Source organism: Cherax quadricarinatus, chromosome 16 (genome assembly GCF_038502225.1).
Source record: "Cherax quadricarinatus isolate ZL_2023a chromosome 16, ASM3850222v1, whole genome shotgun sequence".
NCBI lineage: Eukaryota > Metazoa > Arthropoda > Malacostraca > Decapoda > Parastacidae > Cherax > Cherax quadricarinatus.
Genome location: NC_091307.1, coordinates 48,590,791 through 48,612,264, shown reverse-complemented (window position 1 = coordinate 48,612,264; position 21,474 = coordinate 48,590,791). Strand labels below are relative to the sequence as shown.

The 21,474-nt window shown below is 41.3% G+C and overlaps 1 protein-coding gene across 1 annotated transcript in view; it reads right to left on the bottom strand.

Annotated features, from left to right (window-relative positions):
- Positions 1-15,444: 15,444 nt before the first annotated feature.
- LOC128688810 (uncharacterized) overlaps positions 15,445-21,474 on the bottom strand; it is a 117,274-nt gene continuing 111,244 nt past the window's right edge. The window contains exons 15-18 of the mRNA XM_070085673.1: positions 16,544-16,780; positions 16,098-16,276; positions 15,808-15,970; positions 15,445-15,573 (exon numbers count right to left, since the gene is read on the bottom strand). Of these exons, the coding sequence (XP_069941774.1) occupies positions 15,445-15,573; positions 15,808-15,970; positions 16,098-16,276; positions 16,544-16,780 (708 nt within the window). The remainder of the gene's footprint in view (positions 15,574-15,807; positions 15,971-16,097; positions 16,277-16,543; positions 16,781-21,474) is intronic.

Here is a 21,474-nt window from a genome sequence, read left to right as displayed (position 1 = left end):
TCCACTAGTCGAAGTAGGTCTTCGTCCAAAGGTTGAACAAGTGTTGAAGAATTCTTAGTAACAAGATCCCATGATGCTGCAGTGTCTGACAGTTGTGATGAATGGTTTGAAAAACCGACCCCGCCTCCGCCTGCTTCACGTGACCTCACTACAGTATATAAGCCACGTCTACGGCCCTATGCTGTACATTCTACAAGATTGATGGACTGAACACATCGACTCTAGGTTGAGGGATTGATTGCCTCATACTACTCCTCTCCTTACGCCTTCCTCTTTGTATTGGACTGATGAAGCCACTGTGTGGCGAAACGTTTCCTAAATAAAGATTCCCATATGCTGCATAAGTGTGTCAATGTTACTATATTCACGTTTGCCTGAGAGCACATTCCATTTTAATAAACAATATATTTCCAGACACTCTAAGTCATAAAAAAGTTTATCCTCAAATTTGCAGACAGATGTTATCATTTGCTGGAGATTCCCTTTGGCAGAATATATAAAAATCAAGAAAAAATGTGGAAAAATCGACAAACATTTTACTTGGTCAGGTATGAAGAAAACTGTTGTTAATTTTGTGGAATGTTGCTAAACGCGTCGAGGAGTAGGGAAACCCAGCCAAATTAACATTATAAACCTGAACCATTGTACCCAATACCTGCTTATCGTGAATTTTTTTTTAGATTGTTGATAGACTGCTAGAGAAATTCAATCTGATCATGGGGGTAATTTTGCCTCTAAAGTTTTTAGAGAGTCGTTGTCTCACCTGGGCATCTCTTCTACCCTATCCACATCTTATCACCCATAATTACAGGGAACTATTGAACAGTACATCAAACATTAAAGATCATAATGATCGCTTGTTGTCAATTTTCAAATGATTGGGATGATGAAATTCCTCTTTTACTGTTTGCTGCTTGCAAGAGTTAGCAAGAATCTCTGAATATTCTTATTCAGAACCTATTTCTGGGCATTCATTGAGAGGCCCCCATATCTGTGTTACGTGAGACCTGGTTGGGTGAAGCCGTTGCCTCCCTTCCTACCCTTTCTGATACCACTCCTACGAAAATTGCTGCAGATGAAACATCTGTATGGTAACGCAGCAGAATGGGGGCACGTCACAAGCGGTGTTCCTCAGGGGTCAGTGTTGGGCCCGTTGTTGTTCACAATTTACATAAACGACATAGATGAGGGAATAAATAGCGACATAAGCAAATTTGCTGATGACACCAAAATAGGCCGTCCAATTCATTCTAATGAGGACATTAGAACACTCCAGGATGATTTGAATAGACTGACGCAATGGTCAGAGAAGTGGCAGATGCAGTTTAATATTGACAAATGCAAAGTTCTAAATGTTGGACAGTTAAATAACCAAGCCACATATAAACTAAATAATGTAGATCTTAATACTACCGATTGCGAAAAGGATTTAGGAGTTCTGGTTAGCAGTAACCTAAAACCAAGACAACAGTGCATTAGTGTTCGCAATAAAGCTAACAGAATTCTTGGCTTCATATCTAGAAGTATAAATAATAAAAGTCCTCAGGTTGTTCTTCAACTCTATATATCCTTGGTTAGGCCTCATTTAGACTATGCTGCTCAGTTCTGGTCTCCGTATTACAGAATGGATATAAATGCTCTGAAAAACGTACAAAGGAGGATGACACAGATGATCCCATGTATCAGAAATCTTCCCTATGAGGATAGACTGAAGGCCCTGAATCTGCACTCTCTCGAAATGCGTAGAATTAGGGGGGATATGATTGAGGTGTATAAATGGAAAACAGGAATAAATAAAGGGGATGTAAATAGTGTGCTGAAAATTTCCAGCCAAGACAGGACTCGCAGCAATGGTTTCAAATTGGAAAAATTCAGATTCAGGAAGGATATAGGAAAGTACTGATTTGGTAATAGAGTTGTGGATGAGTGGAACATGCTCCCGAGTACAGTTATTGAGGCTAAAACGTTGTGTAGTTTTAAAAATAGGTTAGATAAATACATGAGTGTGTGGGTGGGTGTGAGTTGGACCTGACTAGCTTGTGCTGCTGGGTCTGGTACAGTGCTTCATCCTTGAGTGGGGATGACCAGACTGGGTGGGTCATTGGGATAATCCGGGGGGTGAGTCATTGGTCTAATCCGGGGGGGGGGGACATGGACCTGCTCCGCATGGGTCAGTAGGCCTGCTGCAGTGTTCCTTCTTTCTTATGTTCTTATGTTCTTACCTCTATTATTTGTGACAGGCGACCAGATCAGTGACCGATTCCTGAATTACACTTTGAAGATTGGGAAAAAGGAAGGAGAATTAATTATACAGTTTTGAATCCACTATTAGGAGTTCTTTCTTAATAGATTATGCCCATTACCTTTCTTATATCTGCCTTTCTATAAGGTTGTTTACGCTTTAAAAGTAACGAAAGTTTTCCAGTTGATCTTATTGAATTCATATTGGAACTGTGGTCACTCGAAATGATAAACGAGAATGATAATCCTCAATATATATAATGGAGAAAGTATATCACTGGTGAAGATCAGACGAAGGCTTCAGCTTATCTGATTGTATTGGTGATGTCCAGGGATTCTAAAAATTCGGGAATCGAGATTCATCAGTATATTAGCCACTTACAAGCTTACACTACCCTCCCAATACAAAATTACAAACGAAGAGCTATGAATATATTAAATTCTACCTGTAACGCCACCAGAGAGACGTTCAGATTCTTGGTTCTACCTTGAAGAGAAGTGGCCAATGCCAGGCATTCATTTTCAATTAGCAACGTCCACATAGCTACCATCTGCCGTTAGAGACCTCACCCGGAAGAAAAAGTCTAATAACATACCTTATATGAAGAATGAATGTACACTACGCTATGCAGGAAGGAATATGGTTCGAAAAGATCCACGTTGCAGAAGGGGAAAAAATCTTTCCACAGGGATTGGTCACACAGAGATGAGTGTAACCTGGACTTTGAAGAATTCTACACATGTGCAACAGAGTAGAGAACAGAGCAAGACGTCTCATCACTCGCCTGGATAGATCTGTCATTTCAGCAGAGCCTTCAACACAGAAGGGATGTGAGTAGCCTTACTGTTATGTACAAGGCCAATATTGTCAAAGTACCACACTTGGATCCACTTCGAGGACAGCGAGAAGCAAGCTTCTATACCACAAGACGGGCAGAAAGCAGCAACTTCACTCTGGCTGTACCCTTCTCCAGAACATCACTCCATCTGAGATCATATATACCCAGGATGACTCGAGTATGGAACACATTCGTACAGCATAATGATGTCAACGAGATAAAGTCAGTTGATCAAATGAAATTACTGGCCCACAGATGGCTCCAACTTCATCCTGTTCCCTACTTGTATGTCTCATAACAATAAAAAATGCTTTCAAATGAACTAATGTAGGTAACATTTCTTAGCTTGTCAATAAAGTTAGGAATCCTTAACCTGTAAATAGCTTGTCAATAAAGCTACGGATCCTTAACCTTGTCAAACCCTGCTTAAAAAAAAATGGATATCTTTACTGTAGACGTTTGATCATCCAGTGGCTTTATCAATACAAATTCAAGAACATAATTCAAAGACAGTAGAACTATATACAAAAGATGAGGTAATCAGTCCTTCAGCCTTGGAGATGGTGAAGAGTACTGTAGTGGTGCAGAGTCTGAAGAGAAGGTATGGAGATTGGGTCTTATACCTGGAGGTTACCTGGAGGTTATTCCGGGGATCAACGCCCCCGCGGCCCGGTCCATGACCAGGCCTCCCGATGGATCAGGGCCTGATCAACTAGGCTGTTACTGCTAGCCGCACGCAGTCCAACGTACGAGCCACAGCCCGGCTGATCCGGCACTGACTTTAGGTATCTGTCCAGCTCTCTCTTGAAGGGAGCCAGGGGCTTATTGGCAATTTCCCTAATGCTTGATGGGAGGCTGTTGAACAGTTTTGGGCCCCGGACACTTATGGTGTTTTCCCTTAGTGTACCAATGGCGCCCCTACTTTTTATTGGGGGCATTTTGCATCGCCTGCCCAGTCTTTTACTTTCGTAGGGAGTGATTTCTGTGTGCAGATTTGGGACCATTCCTTCCAAGATTTTTCAAGTGTAGATTATGATATATGTCTCCCTCCTGCGTTCCAACGAGTACAAGTCAAGTGCTTCCAAGCGTTCCCAGTAGTTAAGGTGCTTGACAGAACTTATACGTGCAGTAAAGGATCTCTGTGCACTCTCTAGATCTGCGATTTCACCTGCTTTGAATGGAGATGTTAATGTACAGCAGTATTCCAGCCTAGAGAGAACAAGTGATTTGAAAAGGATCATCATTGGCTTGGCATCTCTCGTTTTGAAAGTTCTCATTATCCATCCTATCATTTTCTTTGCACATGCGATCGTGGCACTGTTGTGATCCTTGAAAGTGAGATCCTCAGACATTACTACTCTCAGGTCCTTTACATTATTTTTCCGCTCTATTGTATGGCCGGAGTCAGTAGTATACTCTGTTCTAGTTATTATCTCCAGTTTTCCATACCGGAGTAGTTGGAATTTGTCCTCATTGAGCATCATATTGTTTACCGTTGCCCACTGGAAAACTTTGTTTATATCTTCTTGGAGGTTAACCGCGTCCTCAGCAGATGACAACGTCATGCAGATCCTAGTATCATCCGCAAAGGATGATACGGTGCTGTGGTGTCTGTGGTCTGTCTATATCTGATATGAGGATAAGGAATAAGATGGGGGCGAGTACTGTGCCTTGTGGAACAGAGCTCTTCACTATGGCAGCCTCCGATTTAACTCTGTTGACCACTACTCTTTGTGTTCGATTTGTTAGGAAGTTGAAGATCCATCTCCCAACTTTCCCAGTTATTCCTTTAGCACGTATTTTATGGGCTATTACGCCATGATCGCATTTGTCAAATGCTTTTGCAAAGTCTGATTTTCTTTCAGTGTATCCAAGGCCATGTCATAGTGATCCAGTAGTTGTGAGAGGCAGGAGCGACCTGCCCTGAACCCATGTTGCCCTGGATTGTGCAGATTTTGGGAATCCAGGTGATTTGCAATCCTGCTTCTTAGCACTCTTTCAAAGATTTTTATGATGTGGGACGTCAGAGCTATTGGTCTATAGTTCTTAGCTAATGCTTTTCTGCCACCTTTATGGAGTGGGGCTATATCCGTTGTTTTAAGTGACTGTGGAATTTCATCCATGTCCAAGCTCCTCCTCCATAGTGTACTTAGGGCACGCGAGACGGGTTTCTTGCAGCTCTTAATGAAAACAGAGTTCCACGAGTCTGGGCCCGGGGCTGAGTGCATAGGCATGTTGTCAATGGCTTTTTCGAAATCTATCGGAGTTAGGGTAATGTCGGAAATCTGGCATACATTTATGGAGTTTTGAGGCTCATTCATGAAGAAATCATTTGGGTCGTCGATCCTCAGACCGATTAGTGGTTCACTAAACACAGAGTCGTACTGGGATTTCAATATTTCACTCATTTCCTTGTTGTCATCTGTGTAAATCCCATCCTGTCTGAGTAAGGGCCCGATACTAGATGTGGTATTTGCCTTGATTTTGGCATATGAAAAGAAATATTTTGAATTTCTTTCAATTTCACTAATAGCTTTAAAAGCTCCTCCTGCCTCTCCTGGTTCCTGTAAGAGTCATTTAACTTAAGTTCGATAGTTTCCACTTCCCTGGTCAGCGCCTCCTTTCGTGTATCAGATATTCTAGCACTCCTGAGGAGCTCAGTGACTCTTCGTCGTCTTCTGTAGAGGGAGCGTCTTTCTCTCTCCAGTTTACTCCTGCTCTTCTTTTTTAGGGGAATATGCCTAGAACATGCTTCGGCTGCCAGGAAGTTGATCCTTTCAAGGCACTGGTTTGGATCCATGTCATTTAAGACATCTTCCCAACATGTTTCGTTTAAGACATGGTTTACCTGGTCCAAGTTGAAGTTCTTGTTGTTGAAGTTGTATTTTGTGAAGACACCTTCACAGGTACATGCATTCTGCTGATCAGGACCCCTATGCATGTACGTCTGGACTTCGATTGGGTTGTGATTGGAATTAGTTGTTTTTGATATTCTTATGTCTCTTATCAGGTCCTCATTATTTGTGAAGATAAGGTTAAGTGTGTTTTCTAGTCTTGTTGGCTCCACTATCTGCTGGCTTAAGGTGTGTTTTTCGCAGAGACTTAGTAGCTCATGTGTGTGTGACCTTTCATCTGCGCTACATCAGCTATAACATTATTTGCTACATTCTTCCATTTTGTATGCCTTAGGTTGAAATCACCAAGCAGTAAAATGTTTGGGGATGGAGCTGGAAGGTTTTCCAAACAGTAATCAATTTTCAGTAGCTGTTCCTTGAACTGATGTGAGGTTGCATCTGGTGGCTTGTATACAACCACAATAACTAGGTTTTGGTTCTCGATCTTTACTGATAGAACTTCAACTACCTCATTTGTGGTGTTCAACAACTCCGTGCAGATAAGGGACTCTTTGACATACAGGCCAAACCCCCCTTGTTGCCTGTTTTTTCTGTCGCATTTAAAAAGGTTGTAACCACTTATCCATATTTCACTGTCAAAGTGATCTTTTGTGTGAGTCTCTGTGAAGGCTGCAAACATTGCATTAGACTCCTCTAGAAGTCCACTGATAAAAGGTATTTTGTTGTTGGTGGATGGCTTAAGGCCCTGTATATTAGCAAATATGAACGAGGTTGTATTCTGTGTTTGTTGGGGGGATTTTGTTATTGGCATCAGTAGTTGTAATTCTGGAGGACCATGGGTGGCCACTGGCTGCGCCTCCAGTCCAACAAGGTTCCAAGGTGGTGGACTATTTTTGTTATTTCCTTCCATTTTCTTTTTCCGTTTCCTGCCACTAAAAAATCACCTGGAGTTGGGTTGTCGTAGCTACTATTGTTTGTCTTGTGTAGTCTGTGCCTCCTGGTCCCTTTTAGATGGTATGCAGGGCAGTCGATGTTGTAACACTGCTTCTGGAGGACCGAGGAGTGGCACATTTTTGGGTGAAAGAAAGTACAGGAAGAAGAACGACACACTCCTTTAGACAGGAGGTCGCTACATTTTTTGTGATGCTCAAAGTTGCATGTCCCATTGTTTTTCCTGTTATTCCATGCTTACAGATGCCCCAAGCATAATATTTGCACAAATTCACCTTTGGTTGAGAATTGTTGGGAGGTGTGTTGTCAATTTCTGCAGGTTCTGGGACTGCACTATAATCCTCAGTATCCAAGCCAGGGCCACCCCGTCCTGGATTCCATCTACTTTCCCCAGTAGAGGAAGAAGGAGGAGACTTCTCTCCAACATCTGTACTGTGGGCCACGGTCTTGTGGAATGATGGTTGTATATTTACGGTTTTAGATGGTTGTATATTTACTGTTTTTGTGGTGGTTTTGGTAGTGTCCCTAGGAGAACCTGGGCTGGCAGTAAGGCTGGGGGCTGGGTCTGGGTCAGCACTGAGGCTGGGGGCTGAGCCTGGGCCAGCACCAGCACTGTGGGTATTAGTGCTATGACTGGGGGAGCCTGGGCCAGCACCAGCACTGTGGGTATTAGTGCTGTGACTGGGGGATGGGTCTGGCTTAGCACCATGTGGGTGACTAGATAGTTTCGAGTCATCTGTTGTGGTATGGACATTCTGCATTTTTTGATACACTATCTCTTGCTCCCATGTTTTATATTTTTGGTAGACTATCCAAGAGGTCATCCATATGTTGCACATGTGTCTAATTCTTCATCCTTTAGGTATTGTATACCATACATGTACATCCAGGACACCAACAATGCTTGAAGAAAACGGGGATCTAAAGAGGGCCATCCCATATATTTGATCAAAGTAAAACTGATATGCAGAGAACGCAACATTGAAAGGCACCATTGTATTGAAGAATGCTTAATTGCCACCTCCAGCATCAGAGAAAGAACAGCTGGAACATATTTCATTTTGACTTCTCTTGCTCTCATAATGTTATTTCACGTTGATTCCTCATTCTGAAGTAACATGTGCAATATTCAGGGACCCAGGACTGAAAGGATTCCAATAAAAATGTCCAAAGTGTACACACAAAGCATTACATTGCACTGTTGACCTAGCAACTGGCAAGACGTGGCTGCTCTCACTGAAGAAGTCTCTTTTCGATTCCCGTTGGGTAGGGGAATTTATAGTCCTATCACCTCTACTCTTCCGTGATGTCATATCATTGAAGATAACACCTATTAGTTCTATGGTAAATGACGCCAAGTTTCCTCTTGCAACCTGCACGTCAAGTTCTCCAGCATCGTCTCCCTGAAAGACGCTTTCCTGTTCGCCTACATCAGCGATGAGGAGGCCAAAAGCCTCCTCAATAGCATCTCTATCAAGACTCAACGATCGTGGTTTTATCATCTCTAACTTTCCATACTTGAAGGCGGAACGTTCTGTTCTCGTAAAACGACTAGACAGGATCGTCACGCTTCTCTCCACGGAAGAGCTCAAGTCATCCATCGAAGACCAGAATGCCTGGGCCTCAATGGATACCGTTATTAAAATTCCCAACGCCTCCTCAATGATTAAGATCACGTTCTCGGACACTGCTATGGCTGCCCAAACTCAATCTGGTGGACTGGCCTTCTCGTACTATTATATACGCCCAAACCACATTTAAATTGAACGTTTCATATATATATGTAAACATCTCCCTGCTGGACCTGTTACAATTCATACCGCCCAATCGAGGAAAAAAAATTTTGTACAAACTGTGGGTTCTAAAAAGGACACGATTTCAAATCCTGGACCACCACTATTGTTCCAACATGCTGTAACTGCAAGGATAATCATCATACTCTTGCAGCTAAGTACCCACTAAGAAAAGAAATCACATCCAAGAAGATTCAAGAAGACCTCAAGAAGAATATCTCAAAATCTACATACGCCGATGTTACTAAACTTAAATCTGACGCTACCAAGATTCTCTAGACAACACAACAGACATCTCATACGTCTCCGACCAACAGTTTCCAACAAATTTCACCACTTCTACTCAAGACTCCCAGCCTACTCTTGCGACAATAACCGATGATGCCAAAGTATCTGAATGCCCTGATGAGTACGCCGATGATGAGGAAGAAGTCCCTTACTACAACCGAGGAATTCATAACGAAAACTTGGAGTTTTACACAACCTCTTCGAAAAGTAAAGATATACTCTGCAAAGAATTATGCTTACCACTACAAGAGGGAACCGTCAGGTGTACATGTAAAACATATCTCAACATCCCACTGGAACACGTATTACAAGGACTCAAGCCTTACACTGAAGACCGCAGAAACATCATAAATCTATTGCAATTATAGAAGATTAGCCAACAAACACAGCACATCATCCAAGAGTTAACATGACTCCCACCATCAATATCATCTGCTCAAGTCAGAACTACCAGTGAGCTGCCTACCTCTCTGCTAGTTCTGCGCCGCCATACAACGACATTCTGCCTGGAGTAGCCCCGGTTCTTTACCTACAACTGAAGTCATTTTTCTATGCTGGTCTTCGCGTGTCCCCGCTTCCCTTTACTCAATAGTTGGGTCTTACCTGGGAGTGTATCCTCCTCCACCTCATGTATGCACTTTTGTCCTTTGTCTTTCTATGTATATTGTGAATAACATTCTACCTACTACTTCCATAAGAATACATGGACGTGAGAATTAAGTAGCACTGTGGAAGGCATACTGACCAGTGTTGGGTAAGTCTTACTCACTTCTGCCCTCTGTCACTCACTGAATTGCCTAACCAGTCATTTTCTGAGAGCACTCTAAGGATTTAACTTCGATGACCCTCCCTGAATGGAAGATGTGTCCACTCATCTAAAACGTCTCTGTCTTTCCTTTTAATGAAAAAAATATTAAACATACCTCTATACTTTATTTTTGACTTGGAGTTCTAAAACTATTATCCTTAATCATGGTTTTACAAAGTAACAACCGAAATTTGCAATAGCTTTTACCATTTTCGTTTTATTGATTTCCCCCCCCCAAAAAAAAATTCCCTAGAAATATACACAAAATTTAATTTATTTTTTAAATGCAAGATACTGACATATCGGTCATGTCCAGTTGTTACATTGTTCTTTATCGTTTTAACATTCATGCAAAGTCAACTAGAACACTATATATCTCATCAATTTTGCAAACTCGATACTAGAATGATACCCCCATAAAAAAATAATTATTTTTCTCTATATTTTAAGAAGGGGAAATGGAAGAGAATTCTTCCTTCACAAGCCAAAAGTCTCGTGAGAGACGACTAAAATGCCGGGAGCAAGGGGCTAGTAACCCCATCTCCTGTATAAATTACTAAATTTAATAAAAAAAATTTATTCTTTTTGGGTCACCTTGCCTCAGTGGGATACGGCCGGTTTCTTAAAAAAATTAAGAGAAACATTACACCCCTTACAGTGTGGAGGTTTGAAAAGCTTTTTAAATTACAATAAAAAATTCATTGAAATTTGATTAACAGTAAAAAAAATGTTTCTATCTGTTTCTACTTCTATTTCCATTTCTACTACCAGGTACATTTAATGGATAAAGCAAAGATTTCTACTTTCCTAATTCCAGGAGGTTACTATCAATATACTGTGACTCCTTTCGAATGAGGAACTCACCCACCTCAGTAGCCGTCAGGTTACTGAAGGACGTGAAGGCATGGCGACTTGCATCGACGATATACATGTACTTTCTGATACGTGGAATCAACATGTGTCTTATCTTAAATACCTCTTTGAGACGTTCAGGACATTTACAGTAACTGTAAACCTTAGTAAGTTATCTTCTGGTCAATCTTCTATAGCAGAAGTTGAGAAGTACTTCGATAAGATAAGCCACATATAATAATTTCCACACATTTTTGGATGTTCAAGAGGCACAAAAAAAATATTATTTTACAACTGTATATAACAGTCCTACTCACCAAAGCAGAATAAGTTTAATCTCTGCTACATGAAGACTTTGAGGCTTCATGTTTGCAGTTAATAGTTTAAAATCTGGCTGGTAGGATGTCAAAACTGTTCTAAGAAGCTCAATCAGCTGATTGTTACTGAAGACAGCACGATGTTTAGACTTGATAAATTTCATTACAAAGAAGAGTGATACACAGCAGTAAGTTGTCCAAAAAACAGAGTAGTCAGAAGCCTGTTTTCTGAATATTCGGATACTTTGCTTCTGATATTTGTTTCCAAATCAGTCATGAGATTTTATGTATTGGTTTCAAACCCACATCTTCCTGCAGTTTAATAAGCTCTGTTTCTACTTAAGCAATATTCGAGGTAAAAGGTGCAACAACAGGACATTCATCGTTGATGACATCAATCACTAAAGGATTCACAAGAAGTCCAAAACATGGCCTTAACTGTTTCAGTTTCTCAAAACTGCTCTCAAAATCATTATAAAGCGCTTTTAAGTTTCCTTCCTATTGTTTCAATTTACTGTCTTTAATTTCAACATCAGGAAAAGCAGTTATTCTTAATTTAAGGTTGGGAAAGTGGTAAAATTTCTTTGCTGCCGAATATCTCTGCAAAAGCTTTACTTTATTCTGAAAACTGATTGGTCAAGTTCAGTAATAAATAACAAAAAAAAGACACAATACCGTGACTGGAACGATACACAAATAACCCGCATATGAAAGAGAGAAGCTTACGACGACGTTTCGGTCCGACTTGGACCATTGACAAAGTCACACTGTGTGACTTTGTCAATGGTCAAAGTCGGACCGAAACGTCGTCGTAAGTTTCTCTCTTTTATGTGCGGGTTATTTGTGTATCTGTAATGAATTTGTTCCTTCCTTGAAGGTGATACATTACATCTGTGAAGAACATCAGATCCTGGACTCATTCGTGATCTTCTAGTTGTGGGTAATTCTTTTTCTTTTCTTTCATGAAAGCAGTGATTGGTTCAAAAAGCGCAGCAAACTTATTCAATAGATTGGAAGTTGATAGCCATCTTACAATACAGTAAATGGAAAGGTCATTTGGCTTTTCGTCAAGGTTTATCTCTTCAATAAAATTTCTAAATTCACGGTGCAAAAACGCACCGTGAATTTAGAAACTGTGAATGAAATTCATAGTTTCTGAAGCGCAGTTTATGACATTGTTAAACTTAAAGTGTTTACATACTTAATACTCAAGGTGGATGATACAGTGGATAAAGAGACATTCAGGATACTAGAGATCAAGTGTCAACTGCCCAACTTGGTCATTATTTTGAACTACCATAGCTGGTGCTCTGTTTGTTGCAATGCTAACAAGATTATACAATGGTAGTTGAGCATTTAATAAAGGTTTGTTATGTGCATTTTTGATGTCAGTACAGCTTGAGGTTTCTTTTCAGCTTATCAGGTCTAAGAATCCTTTTTCTACGTTTCCTTCGTTTGTAACAACGAGCAAATATAACAAGCTGGGAGAGGCATATCCTGAATGGCTGTAGATTCATCCATTACTAAGCTGAAAGCGACGCAGGTTTTCAGATCACTCAGCAGTGAACATACGTTTGTAGAACTCATTTGACAAATGAGTCTCTCGGTAGTGCAGCGGGAGATAAAAACTGGTTCTTTTTCCTGTTAAGTTCTGAGTTCTCTTGAGCGAGAATTCCAGTCACATCATTAGAATTCTTTTTCACAAATTCTCCATGAACGTATGGTAGTTTACTTGGAGAAATATTCCAAGCTATTACAAAACTAGCTTCAGTAGCCAAATCACTTTGCTTACAGAAGGAAAAATGGGCTATTTTGTGGAATTCAAATATTTTATTTTATGATTTTACTTCTGATTAAGATGCAAATATTTTATGATTACATTCGCTGTGACGCTTTAAATTACTGACTTTCAAGTGGTTGATGGTTGCATGACAGGTAAATCACAGAGCCTTTTCACCCTTAACCCCTCAAGGAAGGTTCCTTGATGCTGGTGAGCGGTTCTTGATCTAGGAAATTGGATCTGTTCTCCAGTTCCCTGAATTAAACCTGAATACCTTCCACATCTTCCCCCTCAGGCGTTGTATAATCTTACGGATTTAGCGCTTCCCCCTTGTTTATAATAATAATTTCACCCTTAACATTATAAGCAAAATTATCCTCCCACTGTTTGTTAAACTCTCTCTTTTTTGTTCGTATTTCCGTTTTATACTCTTCTGTTGCTCTGTCATTTTAAACAAGGGTTTTTATAACTTTAACTAAAATCAGTCTTAATCAGGAAAGTTCTAATCTACACTGAACTGCACAAGTTATGTTCTGCTACTGTCGCTGGTGCAAAACTGCATGAAGAGTGATGGCGCAGAGTGCAGTGGCGTCATCTGTGCTTGTTTTAAACATGTTTTGATTACGTTCAGCGAGTATAATTAAACAATAGTTTAGAACACATAATGCATATGGAAGTTTGAGAAGATAATGCTTCGGGAGCCGCGGTTTCTTCACCGTTGTTTTGTAACTTAGGTCATGAAGTGGGTAGTGGCAAAGTTTCACTTAATTTTAAATGGCCAAAGTTTCGACCATTTAAAATTAAGTAACAAAAAGGCACAATGCCATGACTGGAACTATACACAAATAACTCTCCTATGTGCGAGTTATTTGTGCAATCAAAATTATCCCGCTCCTTAGGATAATAAGTCTCTGCAAAGACTCTTTGGAATAACTGGATTTTGTCGTAGATTTTGCTGAAATTTTGCAGATGTGGTTGCCCCCTAAATGTCCTTACCCCAAAGTACATTTAGTTGAAGAGGCTTTTATCCTTGTCAAACGTCTCTTATGCGATGCTCACAAGATTTTTCAATGCATTTATCTTACAAGTTGATGCATGTGATTCCGGAAAGGGGACAGTGTTACTTCAAGCATCTAGTGAGAGAGCTCTGCTGCCCGTGGCTCATTATTCAGCCAAATACCAGGCCTATCAACAGGTCTACTCCACGACTGAGAAGGAAGCCCTTGTACATGCCCTGGAATATTTCTACATATTCTTGTTCAGCACACCTCATGTGTCACACCATCTTCAGTGACCACAATCCTCTGACCTACCTCAGCTCCATGAGGAACAAGAACAATCGTCTGATGCGCTGGGCAATGCGGTTGCAACCATAAAAATCTGACTATGCGTCATATTGCCAGCAAAGAGAAAGTGTTAGCAGACTCCCTCTCCAGAACGTAAGTTGGTAGGATGTTTATTGTATGTGTTGAGGAAAATGGGTAGTAATCACTTTTTTATTCCATATAGCAATAAAGTAAAATTTAAGTAAATTTGGCCATAAGCTTTTTTTTTTTTTTTTGCTGAGTGTACACTTTGCTCCTCACACATATGTGACACTCAGCGTCACTTAGGGACTGTCTTAACGTCCTTCACACTCACGACAGCTGGTAACACTGGAAAACTATATATCGTTATGAGGCGTGAAGAAATTAAAGAGAATAAGCCGTTGTTGTTGGGTCAGTGTGTAGCCAGGATAACATTCACAAATATAGTTATATATTTATTTGATAACTAGGTATTTCTTGCTGAGGTGGAATTTAATGTATATACATATATACACGCCACATTTGTGAATGAGTTCCTTAATTTATTTTTTGTAGGTTACATATGTAGAAGAGGGATGTGTGTCTGTGTGAGTATATTTTGTATTTGTAAACATAATTTATACAAAAATGTTTACAGTCATATATCACTGATTCATTCTGGGACAGAGTCAAAGTACACACTGTACGGATAATAAAAATATACAGATGCACAAGAAATTTATGTTATAAGAAGAGGAAATAGTATATGATAATTTGAACACTCTCGATGCAATTACTGAAAATGTTAAGAAATTTAGCTCATAAGAATGGAGAGTCGGCATCAGTTTCCTGAATGGAAATTAGCCTGAATATAAAAACATGCATGGATGTATTCTTTTTATTAACACATCGGTTTTTTCCCACCAAGGCAGAGTACCCCAAAAAAGAAGAAACACTTTCATCATTATTCACTCCATCATTGTTTTGTCAGAGGCTCACTGACACTACAGTTTAAACACGGCAACATATATTCACCTGTCCTTCAGAGTGCAGGCACAGTACTTCCCACCTTCAGGACTCAAGTCCGGCTAAACACTTCCCTGAATCCGTTCATAAATGTTACTTTGCTCACACTCCAACAGCACGTCAGGCCATGAAAACCATTTGCTTCACTTGATCCTATCTAACACAAACACGTTTGCTGGAAGTATAAGCCCCTCGCAAACAAAGCCTCCTAACGCCTCTCCCTCCAACCCCTACCCCGCCTTCCATCCACAGCAGATTTATACGACCTAGTCATTCCATTTCATCCATCTATATAGTGAAATAATTAGCGGTGCTAAAATGAGAAGTCACGGTGAGTGAGGAAGGTGATGCTGAAGTTGAGTACCATCCATCCTCGGCTCTGGTCTAGTGATGTCCGGCAGGACGTTACTAAGGCAAGAAGAAGGTATGGGTGAGTTTCTCCAGCAGTAAGGTGAGAAGAGCGATGACAGATCCCACAAACAGCAGGTAAAAAGCTCCTTGAAGATGATCGATTCCAAGAACCACTTGATTATTTTCCTTTTGGAAAACCTCCAGTTAATTTTTAGCCATTTTTTATGATTATGAATATGGTGATGTGAACGGAAAGTCAAATTAGTTGACTGTTGTCAGACATATTGAAATAAAATTATTCAAACGTTTGTAATAGAAATGATGCAAATATATTATTACTTATGTTATAAGTGGCGTTACAAAGTGAAGGGTTATATTTATGTCACTTAAATAAGTCGAGAATGTGTAAGTGATGTTTACCTCTTTTATGGTTTGTAAAACTGGGTGAGAATCTAGCGCAGAAGTTTTCCTATTTTCCTTCACTCGTTTCTCTATCACATCATCAGTCCAGTATTTTATGATGCCAGCATCTTCTAAGCGAGATATTAGCTGTATAAATCGCTCTTTGAATGGCGAACCTTTTCTGAAAAATTAAAGATTCGCCATTAAACCGATTTTGCGTCATGAACCACATAAGTTGCCCAATGTTTTCTTAAATAGATGTTTTTGCGTATTGTAGATGACTTAATAAGAGTTGCATTAATTGTTACCTGTACGCCCATCCGAAGCAAGCTATAATATTCACTCCCTTGTTAGAGATGTAGACGGGTGTCTGTCCGCCTGCGTCTGTGTACCAAGACATAACTATGACGGTTATGTAGTTTTTGACGGCAATGATGGAATATCTCCCTGCTAGCACCTTTTTCAGAGCTTCTTTCAAAGTTAGCACCTGCGGTTGTTGTATTTGTAGCGAATATAAAAGAAAAATCAATAGCCACGTTTCTGTAGTATGAAAATAAATGAATTTCCACAAAGATCTTATCACATACAGAACAAAGCGAGATTTTGCTGCAGCATCTGCTTCTGTTTATTTCACAAACAATTATTACCAATGCGCTATGAAAACCTTTAACATGCTAGATATCTCACAGAAGTTTGAATTATCCAAGCAATTATTATTATGTCAGTAATTATTAAGGAATGTTTTGAAACTTACCTCCATTTCTTTATGTATTTGTTTCATCACAGGGTCTGTATGTTTTGAAAAATACTCAAACACTGATCCACTATAGAACCAGGGTTCACTACCCCATCTCCAGTTGCCCTCTCTCACCATATCCTGAAAGCTGTCCATCGTTGAAGACTTGTCCTGAACAGTCAAGTGGGCAATCAGGGAAGACTGAAACCCAGTACTGATGACCAAACAAAATAACAGCCACACTCCTACCAGCACCTGTGTCAACAGCTAGTATTAATTTTCAGATTTTTTTTTAATTGTACGTTAACAGATTTATGGTTGGTAAAGTGTATTCCTCACCATTTCTTAAGAAAAGAGAGAATTTCATTAGTTTTCTATATTTTATTTTTTTTTTTTTTTACACAAAGGTTTTACAAGGTTAGGTTACGGATTCATTCCCACTTCTCTTACTCTCTCTCTTCTTCTTTTTCTTCTTCATAACCAGAGGAACTAATCTTAAAAAAATGTAAACGAATCCTGGTATTTATCACTATACACTTCAGGCCAAATTGATGCTATACTAAGACGCTAGACTAATTCTATTTAGCTCTAGGAAATAATGAACATCCATTGGGCCTCCTCATTGATCTAAGAAGAGCTTTTGACATGTAGTTTACAATATATTGCTGCTTGAACTAGTACACAATGGTATGAGAAATCATGATCTTATTTTCATAAGTCTTACCTTACAGACAGACGGCAGCATGAAACTCATTTACCCAAAACAATCAACATAGATGTGCCACAGGGTAGCGTCCATGACCTACTATTATTTCTCATTTATATAAGTGACCTACAAAATGCGTTCCAGGAACTTAAAACAGTCATGTTTGCAGATTACACAACATACATCATATATAATCCTGATTTAGTTGATCTCAATAATACGGTCTGCGACGTCCTCCTTAAAGACATCGCGGACCGTATTACATGTAAAATTAGGAAATGCTGTCCTACATTCTTGGTTTTTACTCTCGGCTCTTATAAGTTATTAAATCCCTTTTTGTAAATGTTAGAACCAAAGATGCAAAGAGGTTTGAAAGCTATCGGATACATTCAAGAAATCCTAGAATTAATTTTGCAAATTTGGGTAATGTTTATCATTATCAAATTGTAACCATAGTTCTCTCTCCGTGTGTATGTACTCACCTATTTGTACTCACCTATTTGTGGTTGCAAGGGTCGAGTCTTAGCTCCTGGCCCCGCCTCTTCACCGGTTGCTACTAGGCCCTCCCTCTCCCCGCTCCATGAGCTTTATCAAACCTCGTCTTAAAACTGTGTATGGTTCCTGCCTCCACTACGTCATTTTCTAGGCTATTCCACTGCCTTACAACTCTATGACTGAAGAAATACTTCTTACTATCTCTCTGACTCATTTGTGTCTTCAACTTCCAATTGTGGCCTCTTGTTTCTGTGTCCCCTCCCTGGAACATCCTGTCCTTGTCCACCTTGTCTATTCCACGCAGTATTTTATATGTCGTTATCATGTCTCCCCTGACCCTCCTGTCCTCCAGTGTGGTCAGGCCGATTTCCCTTAATCTTTCTTCATAGGACATTCCCCTTAGCTCTGGAACTAACCTTGTTGCAAACCTTTGTACTTTCTCTAGTTTCTTGACGTGCTTTATCAAGTGCGGGTTCCAAACAGGTGCTGCATACTCCAGTATGGGCCTGACATACACGGTGTACAGTGTCTTGAATGATTCCTTACTAAGGTATCGGAATGCTTTTCTGAGGTTTGCCAGGCGCCCATATGCTGCAGCAGTTATCTGATTGATGTGTGCTTCCGGAGACATGCTCGGTGTTATACTCACCCCAAGATCTTTCTCCTTGAGTGAGGTTTGCAGTCTTTGGCCACCTAGCCTATACTCTGTCTGTGGTCTTCTGTGCCCTTCCCCTATCTTCATGACTTTGCATTTGGCAGGATTAAATTCGAGAAGCCATTTGCTGGACCAGGTGTCCAGTCTGTCCAGGTCTCTTTGAAGTCCTGCCTGTGTGTGTGTGTGTGTGTGTGTGTGTGTGTGTGTGTGTGTGTGTGTGTGTGTACTCACCTAGTTGAGGTTGCAGGGGTCGAGTCCAAGCTCCTGGCCCCGTCTCTTCACTGGTCGCTACTAGGTCACTCTCCCTGAACCATGAGCTTTATCGTACCTCTGCTTAAAGCTATGTATGGATCCTGCCTCCACTTCATCGCTTCTCAAACTATTCCACTTCCTGACTACTCTGTGGCTGAAGAAATACTTCCTAACATCCCTGTGATTCATCTGTGTCTTCAGCTTCCAACTGTGCCCCCTTGTTCCTGTGTTCAGTCTCTGGAACATCTTGTCTTTGTCCACCTTGTCAATTCCTCTCAGTATTTTGTAAGTCGTTATCATGTTCCCCCTATCTCTCCTGTCCTCCAGTGTCGTCAGGTTGATTTCCCTTAACCTCTCCTCATAGGACATACCTCTTAGCTCTGGGACTATTCTTGTTGCAAACCTTTGCAGTTTCTCTAGTTTCTTTACATGCTTGGCTAGGTGTGGGTTCCAAACTGGTGCCGCATACTCCAATATGGGCCTAACGTACACGGTGAACAGGGTCCTGAACGATTCCTTATTAAGATGTCGGAATGCTGTTCTGAGGTTTGACAGGCGCCCATATGCTGCAGCAGTTATTTGGTTGATGTGCGCTTCAGGAGATGTGCCTGGTGTTATACTCACCCCAAGATCTTTTTCCTTGAGTGAGGTTTCTAGTCTCTGGACCCCTAGACTGTACTCCGTCTGCGGTCTTCTTTGCCCTTCCCCAATCCTCATGACTTTGCACTTGGTTGGATTGAACTCCAGGAGCCAGTTGCTGAACCAGGTCTGCAGCCTGTCCAGATCCCTTTGTATTTATGCCTGGTCTTCGATCGAATGAACTCTTCTCATCAACTTCACGTCATCTGCAAACAGGGACACCTCGGAGATTATTCCTTCCGTCATGTCGTTCACAAATACCAGAAACAGCACTGGTCCTAGGACTGACCCCTGTGGGACCCCGCTGGTCACAGGTGCCCACTCTGACACCTCGCCACGTACCATTACTCGCTGCTGTCTTCCTGACAAGTATTCCCTGATCCATTGCAGTGCCTTCCCTGTTATCCCTGCTTGGTCCTCGAGTTTTTGCACTAATCTCTTGTGTGGTACTGTGTCAAAAGCCTTCTTGCAGTCCAAGAAAATGCAATCCACCCACCCCTCTCTCTCTTGTCTTAGTGCTGTCACCATATCATAGAACTCCAGTAGGTTTGTGACACAGGATTTCCCGTCTCTGAAACCATGTTGGCTGCTGGTGATGAGATCATTCCTTTCTAGATGTTCCACCATTCTTCTCCTGACAATCGTTTCCATGATTTTCCATGCTATACATGTCAGTGACATTGGTCTGTAGTTTAGTGCTTCATGTCCGTCTCCTTTTTTAAAGATTGGGACCACATTTTCTGTCTTCCATGCCTCAGGCAATCTCCCTGTTTCGATAGATGTATTGAATATTGTTGTTAGGGGTACACATAGCGCCTCTGCTCCCTCTCTCAGGACCCATGGAGAGATGTTATCTGGCCCCATTGCCTTTGAGGTATCTAGCTCACTCAGAAGCCTCTTCACTTCTTCCTCGGTTGTGTGTACTGTGTCCAGCACATGGTGGTGTACCCCACCTCTCCGTCTTTCTGGAGCCCCTTCTGTCTCCTCTGTGAACACTTCTTTGAATCTCTTGTTGAGTTCCTCACATACTTCACGGTCATTTCTTGTTGTCTCTCCTCCATCCTTCCTTAGCCTGATTACCTGGTCCTTGACGGTTGTTTTCTTCCTGATGTGGCTGAATAAGAGCTTCGGGTCAGATTTGGCTTTTGCTGCTATGTCGTTTTCATATTGACGTTGGGCCTCCCTTCTTATCTGTGCATATTCGTTTCTGGCTCTACGACTGCTCTCCTTAATCTCCTGGGTCCTTTGCCTTCTATATTTCTTCCATTCCCTAGCACACTTGGTTTTTGCCTCCTTGCACCTTTGGGTGAACCATGGGCTCATCTTGGCTTTTTCATTATTCCTGTTACCCTTGGGTACAAACCTCTCCTCAGCCTCCTTGCACATTGTTGCTACATATTCCATCATCTCATTAACTGGCTTCCCTGCCAGTTATCTGTCCCACTGAACCTCATTCAGGAAGTTCCTCATTCCTGTGTAGTCCCCTTTCCTGTATTTTGGTTTCATTTGTCCTGGCCTTCCTGCTTCCCCCTCCACTTGTAGCTCTACTCTGTATTCAAAGCTCAAAACCACATGATCGCTGGCCCCAAGGGGTCTTTCATATGTGATGTCCTCAATATCTGCACTACTCAAGGTGAATACCAAGTCCAGTCTTGCTGGTTCATCCTCTCCTCTCTCTCTTGTAGTGTCCTTTACGTGTTAGTACACGAAGTTTTCCAGTACCACCTCCATCATCTTAGCCCTCCATGTATCTTGGGCCCCATGTGGCTCCAAGTTCTCCCATTCGATCTCCTTGTGGTTAAAGTCGCCCATGATCAGGAGCTTTGCCCTGCATGCATGAGCTCTTCTGGCCACTGCAACCAGTGTGTCAACCATCGCTCTATTGCTCTCGTCATACTCTTGCCTTGGCCTCCTGCTGTTCTGTGGTGGGTTATACATCACTGCAATTATCACCTTGGGACCACCAGAGTGAAGCGTTCCTGCTATGTAATCACTTTCTTCTCCGCTGTCTCCTCTCTCCAGCTCATCAAAATTCCATCGGTGTTTGATCAGCAATGCCACTCCTCCACCCCCCCTGTTCCTTCTGTCTTTTCTCAGGATCTGGTATCCCGCTGGAAAGATGGCATCTGTTATCATACCTGTGAGCTTGGTTTCTGTGAGCGCTATGATGTCTGGTGATGCCTCTTTGACTCTTTCGTGCCA